Raw genomic sequence first — 10,166 nt, forward strand, 5'->3', positions numbered from 1 at the left:
AATGGGTTGTTGAGTCGATCGATTTGAACGAGATACTGGCTTACGACGACCCATTATATAGATGAGTTTAATCATCGACTAAATTTTCACGAATCGACGATTAAATTTCCGCGATGAAAAAAAAAGAAAGGGAAGGGTGAATGAGTTCGGCTGTGGAGAGGAAGAAGAAGGTGAATGAAACTGATTTTAGGTGTAGTTGATTATAGGTTTTGTATTAGGGTTAGGGATAGATTAGTAGTAATTTAAAGGATTTAAGGGCATATAGGTAATTGAACCACCCCATAGGGTACCCCTTATAAGGTCACCCAAGTTAGGACTAATGCTTTGTATGCCTAAGAAGATTTTGGTATGCCCAAAATCAGGGTTCTAATTCTTTCTGAAAAACACATGAGCATTGGTTTTCTACCGGCATATGCATAACACTGCAAGCCCATATGATGGCCAACATAGAGAGTACGCTGCAAGTTAGGCATCGGCTTAGAATCAAGCAGAACTCATCAACTGGTCATGAAGGTTACTGGTTTAGTATTGTTCTTGCAAAGGCAGTTCAAGACAGATAACAATACTTAACGCAGCCTTAAAAGCTTTCTCAAGGATCGAGTTATATATGATCCGGCCTATAAGTTTTCCTATCCTCATCACAATTTTCTATGTGCTTAAAGGAATCGTATGAAACGAACTAAGCCATGTACAGTTCAACGCACCAAAGAAACTGATGTTAATCTGCCAAATGAGTCGATTCTTTAAAGCTTTTAATAAAAATCAATACATTGAATTATAAATATGAACCAAAACCACCAAACAATATATGAAACTCTATATTAACTTGAGGAGTGAGTCGAGTGACCATCTTCCTTCTGTAGCACGGCCATCAATAAATCGTTCCATACATCGATAGGTCCGGGCAAGCACCAATGAATACAATCACTGTGACCCTTCATATATTGATTGTCCCAATGGAGGTCTGGATGTCCATCAGGTCGCATTATCATGGCCCTAGTTATATCCAAAATCTCAAATCTCTTTCCTTCTGTTCTCTTCTTAATCTTCTCAAACTCTTTCACTTGAACACTCCTTACTTCCATTTCAGTGCTTGCTAAATTGATTTGTTCCTCAGTGTAAGGACTTGTTCTATTACATGTCCCTCCACCATTCCAAGACCCGTGCTCAAAATGTGCAGGCGAAAACGTTCTTAGAAAAGTAACTAAGCCCTTTTTGCACTCCTTACAATCATTGATGTATTCAAGAACGGATCCAAAGGCTTTACCAACGGCGAATGGAACTCCAAGATCAGGAACATTTGGCTCGTCGCAATAGATACAGCCTATTTGTCTACCTCCTTCATATAAGTAATTCTTCCGGAAAAACCAATGAGCATCAGAAATGACAGCGTAATCTAGATCGCGTAGTCTCTGAGCCCAGCTAATATCGATTTTATCGAGGTGTATATCAAAGATGTATGTTTTAGTCGTACCATTAATCCCTCTCTCTTCTGCAACAACCAAGAATCTTACCCAATGCACCATTAGAGTGAAATTATGAGAAGGAAAGTAAAATGTTCTAAATCGATCTTCAGAGTCCTTGTAGAAATCTTTTGGAGTTTGACCCTGCAAATTTGAAAATTCTATCCGGTAAGTAATTAGGAGTCTGGCGCCAACACTATTGTTCTACATAATATGCAAGTACCTTCAACACTAATAGTCTACATCATAACTATGACATTCTAAATAATTGGGGGTATATGCCATATTGCCATGCCTCATGGCATTCCTTCTATGCTGCAAATTTTCGGCAATTAAGATAAGATGCATGTAGACACTATAAAGGTGGGTAATATTAATGCAAAATCTTGGAGCAATTAATATTGCAAAACCAAGATTAAGAAGATGTTAGAGGAAAAAAAAAGTGAAGTGATACTTACTTGAGACAGGAGACAGAGAAGAGATTCCATTTGGTTCCGAGCAACAGAATCACCAATAAACGCTAACTTTTTACCATGAACAACTGATAAGAATGTCTTGGGGTTAAATCTGGGAAGCTCACATTCATTTGGTTTCCATCTCCAATTCATGTAATCAACGTCCTTTCTTCCATGTTTATGGCAATTTTTGGAGCTGGGCATTGTTGGACAACTCCAATTTGTGTATAGTGATCCGTTAAGGTCCGGAATCCATCTCCCCTTGAACAAGTCGCACTTTTTCTCAGCAACCCTCTCTACACCACAAACCAAACAAAATAAAGCAAAATCTTAATTTAGAAAAACTTTATTAATTTGATCTTAAACCATAATTCTGCAGGTTCTTAATGGTCATGCATGGCAACATAGCAGTCCAGAAAAACGAAAAAGGAAAAAAAATAAAAAGATTGTGAATTATTAACATACCCTTTTTGGGGTTAATGGCCATGGCAGTATGATTTACATGCTTCTGAGAAACATTGACAGTGTTATCCAATGGGTTCTTCAGAAACATTGGCAGTGTAGGAACCGAAATGTTCTTCAAACTCCATTCGTAAAATGCACTATAGTTTTTCGCCAAATTATGCTGCTTCTCCTTAGCCTTGTAACTGAAAGGGTTGGGAGAATAAATAATGAAAACAGTGAAAATTGAGGTAACACCAATTACCCATAACAGAAACAACACTAATCTCCCTACATCGTTTCTTCCTTTCTTGTTATTATTAGTGTAGTAGTTAGGAAGATTGACAAAAGTAGTAGACTTCTTCATCTTTGTTGGTGTAGATGAAAGGGAGACGGAGAGAGACAGAGTTTTTTGAGTCTTCAAATAGTGATACTAGTATGTATCAGAATTTAGAGCTTTGAAAGTTATAAATATATATCATTAATGTAGATGATAATAAGGTGGGCTGAAATCTGTTTAGGAAACTGAAGAGTTTCTTAAAAACGCTTGTTGTACAGCATTTTCATTGATGGGGGGCACAAAAAACAGCGGTCTCGGATGGTTGTGACATGTATACATTGTATATGCACGAGGGCCACTTTGCACATTTCTTTGGTTTGTAAAGCCAGGCTAGACTGCACATGCAACATTGCAAGTTTGCACTGCAGTTGATAGAAGTACTTAATTGGAATCCGAAATGCATTTACTGCGGAGTTAGGTTGACATATTAATCCTGATTATTTGCTGTTATGGATCCATATCTAAAGGTGTTCGTTCGTACATGTACCTAACGATGCCACAATTAAGGCAAAATCTAAGAAAAAGACTAAAATCTCCTTTAAATTGTCTAAGAACTGACCATAGTCTACTTTTGTTGACCGATTTACTACCAAATCAATGGCCATGTAAGTAACGTGTTAAAAAATTTATCAAAGAAGATCTAAAAATCTCCTCCTTAACGCAGGCAATTATCATCTTTCTTCTGCAACACAGCCATCAATAGATCATTCCATACATCGATTGGTCCCGGTAAACACCAGTGAACACAATCACTGTATTCCTTCAAATACTGATTGCTCTTCATGAGCCCTGGGTGTCCATCAGGTCTCATCATCATGGCCCTGGTGATATCTAAAATCTCAAATCTCTTCCCTTCTTTCTTCTCAATATTTTCAACGGCTTTCACTTGAATACCCCTTAGCTCCCATTCCATACTAGCAAAATTAACCTGTTCTTCAGTGTAAGGACTTGTTCTATTACATGTCCCTCCACCATTCCAAGACCCATTCTCAAAATGCGCAGGAGAAAATGTTCGTAGCAAGGTAAGTAATCCCTTATTGCACCCATTACAGTCATTGATGGACTTAAGGGCTGTTCCAAAGGCTTTATCGATGGCGAAAAGAACTCCAAACTCGGGGACATTTGGTTCGTCGCAATAGATGCATCCAATTAGCTTACCACCTTCATATAAGTAATGCTTTCGGAAAAACCAGTGAGCATCCGAAATGATGGCGTAGTCTAGACCGGGTAGATTCTGATCCCAGTTATTATCAACTTTGTCTAGGTGTATATTAAATGTACCTGTTGCAGAACCGTTAACTACTATCTCTTCTGCGATAACCAAGAATCTTACCCAGTAAACCATTAGAGTGAAATCATGAGACGGAAAGTAGAATGTTGGAAACCGGTCGTCAGAGTCCTTGTAGACATCTCTTGGAATTTCTCCCTGCAAAATTTCAATTTGTTATCAGACAAGTAGCAAGAGAACCAGCACCATGAGGACATTTTTTTTTTTCGATTGAAGATTTTAGTGCACGTAATTAGAAATACAAATCAAATAACAAATTCAAACATACATGGAGCATGCGACACTGAACCAGCCCGATTAAACGTGCAGGGCTTACTTATGTTCCAAATTTACGACAAATCAATTTGCTAAACGAACGAATTTTAGCACTGGAAAATGTTGGCGCATAACAATGTGAGGTGAGTCGCCATAGCATTTATGGACCAAAAAAGAAAAAAGATGAAGAGCAAAAAACAAATATTATGAAACGAAAATCAGGTGGTACTAACTTGAGCCAGAAGACAAAGGAGAGATTCCATTTGGTTTCGAGCAACTGAATCACCAATGAACGCTAACTTCTTGCCTCGAACAATGGACAAGAATGTTTTGGGGTTAAACCCAGGAAGCTCACATTTATTTGGTTTCCATCTCCAATTCATATAATCGAAGTCTTTTTTGCCATGTTTAGGACAATCCTTCCAATCGGGTATCGTTGGACAGCTCCAGTTCGTATATAACGATCCATTAAGGTCCGGTATCCATCGACCCTCAAACAAGTCACACGTCTTCTCATCATTTTCATCTTTACCTTACACAAAACAAAAAATGATTTCAAGGTTTAGTCATATATCTGATAATTATGATTCAGACATACTTGGCCAACTTCTGTAATGACTTTGAGGTGTGTAGAAGTGTATCTATGCATACCTTTATCAGACTCAGTGGCAATGGCAGTAGTTTGATTGAGATTCTTTGAAGAAGTATTCTTCAGACCCAATTCCTTTGAAGCAGTGTTATGGTAATCCTGCGGCTGCCTCAACTTGAAGTTGCTAAAATGGTTTGGAGAATGGTGAATGAAGGTAGTAAAAAATGAAGTAGCACCGATAACCCAAAGGGAAAATTAGGCTAAGGCCCAACCCATGGATAACCCATAATATGAGGCCCTTAATTAAAACAAATTTAAATCTAGGCCCCGAGTTATTAGAGGACATCCATACCCTTTTATATATTGTCAAGCCCATAATTAAATAAAATTTAAAATTTAAGCCCAAAATTATTAAATGTAGGCCCAAAATTATTAAAATACAGTGTGAATGTGTAAACAGAAGTTACACATGCATATGGCATGTGTATCCAGAAGTTACACATCCTTATGCCATGTGTAATGCAAAGTTACACATCAAAAAAATAGACATCAAAAAGAACGCATACAAAAAATAAATGTAATACTTTAATATTCATTTATTAATTTCTTAGCATGTGTAACTAGAAGTTACACACGCATCTGTCTAGTGTAATTGAGAGTTACATATGCATCTATCTAGTGTAATTGAGAGTTACACATGCGTCTGATTTGTGCTTTTATGAAGTTTAAATCTTTGCCTTTCCTTCTTGTCTTCCTCCCTCCAAAATGCTTGCATATCTGCAACGAAATAAACATCCATGGATTAGGTTGGATGAACAAAAAGCAAAAAAAGAAAAAAAAATATTAGAACGAATTGTAAGGCAAAATTATAGAACAAAGATCACAGAAAATACACATGATAACCTATCTTAGCATGTGTAACTGGGAGTTACACATGCATCCGTCATGTGTAATCATCAGTTACACATCCATATCGATGTGTATGCAGAAGTTACACATCCTCATGAGATCGGTTTCTTCACAACACAATAAAGAAACTTGAAAGCAAGTGAATGTATCTTGAGTCAGACCCTCATTCTGCATCCAGGTATGAGTAACAAGCTATAATATACGCAGAAAATGACAGAATAGGGTCAATGCATAAACAAATCATTATGTTGTCCATACACTACTTTCACTATGGACTTGTTATAGACTTAAACTGGTTAACATATCTCCACTAGTTAGTCCTACATTTACTTAAACAAACCATTTCCACTACTTACCTATAGACAGAGATATATAGGGGCATCTGGATTTGCTCGCAGTAGTATTAACTTATCACCTCGATCATCATTGACAACAAGCCGCTCATTTTTATTGTTTCAGGAACAATTGCTCGAAATTCTCAATCACTAACTGAACCTGAATCATTCAAAGCACAAGTAACTACTTAGGTTTAATCATACACAATACTACTACTTGTGAAAGACCTACTAATTTGGTAACCAATTGTGTAAATACTATATGTAAGTAAAATATATGTAACCTGAAGTTACACATTCAATCGGCATGTGTAACTAGAAATTACACATCAAATTAGCTTGTGTAACTAGAAGTTACACATCTAATTAGCATGTGTATCTATAAGTTTCACATACTTTTGCATACCAATAAATACAAAAGGAAAATCAAACACAATCAGCTAAAATTCCCAATAAAAATTTAATAGATGTATTATGTTACAAATAAGTCTCACAAGGTAGTAAATTCAGTGATTGTTAGAACAATCAATCTTAACTAATTAAACTACCGAATTGCACGCCATAATACTTTTAGTACTGCAATCAAGTAATCTAAAGAACACTGTCAGCTGTATTTTAATCTGATTTATTGACATAGCGCATACTACTGAGAAATGATGACAGAGTTAATCCATAAGTACAGGTCTAGCTAAGGGTTCAGTGCAGGCTGGAAGCCAAATAAACACTATGAATACTGAAAAGAAAAAAAAATGTAAATTATTATGTATAACGTACCATATCCAGAGTGAAAACCCCTCAATCTGGATTTTGTCATTCTCCGTGCATGATATGGAGAGTGAATGTGGTTTGGTTTGCAGCTGATGAATCCATCTTTAACCAACTTCCTAATATGTTTCCCTGCACAAGACAACACAAAACCAATAAACTCAACAAAAAATAAGCATAACGTAGATAGAAACCAGTAGATCCGCATAGCATGTGCAACTAGCAGTTACACATTCGGTTAGCATGTGTAACTATAAGATACACATTCAATTAGCATGTGTAACTTGCAGATACACATGCATCTGAATTGTGTAACTAGGAGTTACACATGCATCATACTTATATATGTCAACATAAAATCAACAAATTCATACGATACATTAAGTGGTAAAGTAACTGAGTCCATAAGACCCTACATAATATACCAAAAAAAGTAATGTTCAGCTATTATCCATGTAGCAAAGCTTGAAATTCATTCTATGCGGCTATGCCTCGTTTATAATAATGAACCTATATATCTTGGGGAAAAATGGTTACCATCAAAAAGTTCAGGTACTTGGGCAGAAGATCATCGAATCCATCTGAGATGAAGACACGTCTGACGTATAACTTCAAGTTGGACTTGTTAGCATTGTAGTAACTCCCATACAGATCATGAGGAGCCTTTGGAGGAAAAAAAAGAACAGCCTTGAACTCAACATCACCTTCATCACTAACTTGACTTGTTCCAATCAGACCAAACACCAAAAATCCTGCCAAATGAGCTATAATTCATGTCTCATGCTTAGGTATATGAACAAGCAAAGTATGAAATTTTTATTCTGAGCCAGCTGACTCAAATCCAGAAATGAAAACAAACAAAGAATCCTGCCAAATGAGCTAATCAGTATTAAGAACAAGTAAGGTATGATCTCCTGATAACAACAATTATTCCTTCTGATACAAGAAGGAACACATGATTTGACGAGTAAATAACACACAACCCAAGCTCAGCAAGACCACAGACAAAGCAAAACAACTAAGCATTTTTAAGGTTTAACGTCAAACTCTATATAAGAAGTTGCGTAGAGGAAGATAGAGATGAAGTATTGTACTGTCACTACGAGTTACACATGCATATTAGATGTGTAACTAATGTTTACATATGCCATATGCATATGTAACTACTGATTACACATGCATTTTGTACTCAAACAAGAAAACACCCCAATAAAAAACTAAAATGCCCTCCTCATTTAATAAACTGAAACAATGAAATCATTAAGATGGACCATATTTTCAGTTCCAAAGAGAACAACATACTTTTTTTTAATCTGATTCACTACATGTCTAATAGCCATTCTAAATTTTGCGTAATGTGACTGTCTGACTGAGAAGAGGTAAACATTTACTTACTATCCAATGCGCACTCTTTCAGTTACACATATCAGTTTCCTAAACCAAAAAGATCTGTCAGACTATAATTAGTAGTAATATCTTACAAAACATGAACAAATCGAGAGGCTACTCTAAGATATGAATGCATTAAGTTCATATATTGTTAACAGACATCAACCTAAGCCTTATTATCTCAAATTAAAAATTAAAATCAATTCTAATAACTAACTTACCTGATTTCAATCCCTATTTTTTCACTTTACCTAGCCTGCAGATCCTCTACATACCAAATATTCACCGCAAGCAACACAAACAAGTTATTATATACAAATTGACATTGAAAACACCGCCATCAGCACCAATATTGGCTCCAAATCCTCATCTATAACCTGCACTTCCTCCACCACAACCTCCTAGAATCACAAACTTAATGGAACAGTTGAAACACTCTGCAATTCCACCACCACTGCTGAACATGACACCTCCACTTACTTCTCCACCACTCAACAGGTCAAAAATCCCCCACTAAAACCTGCATCTGCGCCACCACCACCACCTCCTCATACTCAGCATGGCTAGAAGCCAACAAGTATCATTTCCAGTAAAGGTTTCTTCCAACATAATCAAACTATGGTAGAAGATTAAACTGCCAGTAAAATTGAAAGCATAATTTCGATTAGATATATAGTTTGTGTCATGAAACTGCATCTGTTGTTATTGTTTAAACAATTGAAAATAAATTTCGTAAAATTATCTATCAAGAATAAAATGAAATTGAAAATTAAGAGTGGTTGAAATTAAAATTAAAACTATGGGTAATAGAGACGATGATTTGCTGATATCAAATCTCAAATCAGTTTATAGATCGGATCTACAATTATATTTACGTCGATTTTGATGAAGAACAGATCTGAAATATTTGTTCAAAATTCTTCAAAAAAATTACATCAAAACAACCAGAGTGAGTAGATGTTGTAGATTAAAGATCCAAACTCTGATCAAGGATCAAACAACGAAATCGAGATTCGTTTTCATATTTTTTTCAAAACTTTTAAAATCAAACTTCAGAGATTTTGATTTCAACTCGAGATTGATAGATTAAAGCTCTTAATTAAATTAAAAAGGATATGAAAAGATTAAACTTACTTTGGTTCATTTTTGTAGATGTTTCTCTTCGATTGAATTGAATCGAGTTTCTTTATGCTCGGATTTAGGTTCGTATCATTTGGTTGATTCTTCTTCAGATCTTCTCATCACTGAAATCGCAAGAACACGAGTTGTTGGCGATGTTTAACTGTGTGAGAACTTGATTTCGAGAGAGAATAATTGTTTCAGATCTGGAAATGAAGAGAAACCATTTCTGCAGGAGATAAACTCGTCTGGAAGAGAGAGAGATGAAATCTGAAAATGAAAAGAATCTTCTGATATTCCTCTTGTTTATATACAAAAGGGTAGTGTTGTCATTATTAAAATCTCTAATAATTAATTATGGGCCAGATCCGAAGAAAATTTGATATTTTGGGCCTAGTAATATCATTTTCTTAAAGCATGGAGTTGACAGTGGATGATCCATTTAGTGGGGTTTCTATATATTGAACCCATATAATAGGGTGATTCTAGTATTTTTCATAACCCAAAATACAAACAGCACTAATTTCCCTTTAGTCGCATTATTACTTATTCCAGTCTTTCTAGTGTAGTAGGGAAGATTTTCGAAAGTAGCGGACTTCGTCATCTTTCTTATTGTTTAGAAAGAGATTGAAATTTGAGTTGAGTTCTTGAGGGGAGAGGTGCTTACGGACTATTTCTAAGAAGAAACTGAAAGAATTTAATTAACTGCTTAGATAGTACTTATTGTTCAAGGACTAAGGTACTCTGAACACGTCATATTTGAAGCCATGAAACCCCTGCCATGGTTATAGAAAAGATGTCATCAACCTGCGAGCTGA

The 10,166-nt window shown here is 35.9% G+C and overlaps 2 protein-coding genes across 2 annotated transcripts; both read right to left on the bottom strand.

The window, feature by feature from the left end:
- Window positions 1-744: 744 nt before the first annotated feature.
- LOC113274211 (protein ALTERED XYLOGLUCAN 4-like) lies at window positions 745-2,725 on the bottom strand. Its single transcript, XM_026523676.1, has 3 exons — window positions 2,384-2,725; window positions 1,922-2,214; window positions 745-1,607 (listed from the first exon to the last, which is right to left on the bottom strand). Exons 1-3 carry the CDS (start codon window positions 2,469-2,471, stop codon window positions 822-824), a joined length of 1,167 nt encoding a protein of 388 aa, XP_026379461.1. The 5' UTR covers window positions 2,472-2,725; the 3' UTR covers window positions 745-821.
- A 629-nt stretch (window positions 2,726-3,354) lies between these two features.
- On the bottom strand, window positions 3,355-7,615 carry LOC113273033 (protein ALTERED XYLOGLUCAN 4-like). Its single transcript, XM_026522804.1, has 7 exons — window positions 7,558-7,615; window positions 6,850-6,972; window positions 6,756-6,808; window positions 6,231-6,235; window positions 4,894-5,015; window positions 4,476-4,774; window positions 3,355-4,125 (listed from the first exon to the last, which is right to left on the bottom strand). Exons 1-7 carry the CDS (start codon window positions 7,613-7,615, stop codon window positions 3,355-3,357), a joined length of 1,431 nt encoding a protein of 476 aa, XP_026378589.1.
- Window positions 7,616-10,166: the final 2,551 nt, after the last annotated feature.

Source organism: Papaver somniferum, chromosome 4, assembly GCF_003573695.1.
Source record: "Papaver somniferum cultivar HN1 chromosome 4, ASM357369v1, whole genome shotgun sequence".
NCBI classification, from domain to species: Eukaryota; Viridiplantae; Streptophyta; class Magnoliopsida; order Ranunculales; family Papaveraceae; genus Papaver; species Papaver somniferum.

What these genes read in the sequence shown, in the direction of transcription:
- LOC113274211 (XM_026523676.1), bottom strand. Translation starts at nt 2,471, where the DNA reads ATGTTTCTGAAGAACCCATTGGATAACACTGTCAATGTTTCTCAGAAG. An exon ending in GGCCATTAACCCCAAAAAGG is followed by an intron (nt 2,215 to 2,383) that starts GTATGTTAATAA and finishes TTTGTGGTGTAG; the next exon opens with AGAGGGTTGCTGAGAAAAAG. An exon ending in TTCTCTGTCTCCTGTCTCAA is followed by an intron (nt 1,608 to 1,921) that starts GTAAGTATCACT and finishes TCAAATTTGCAG; the next exon opens with GGTCAAACTCCAAAAGATTT.
- LOC113273033 (XM_026522804.1), bottom strand. Translation starts at nt 7,615, where the DNA reads ATGAATTATAGCTCATTTGGCAGGATTTTTGGTGTTTGGTCTGATTGG. An exon ending in GGGTTTTCACTCTGGATATG is followed by an intron (nt 6,809 to 6,849) that starts GTACGTTATACA and finishes TTTTCTTTTCAG; the next exon opens with TATTCATAGTGTTTATTTGG. An exon ending in TGCCACTGAGTCTGATAAAG is followed by an intron (nt 4,775 to 4,893) that starts GTATGCATAGAT and finishes GTTTTGTGTAAG; the next exon opens with GTAAAGATGAAAATGATGAG.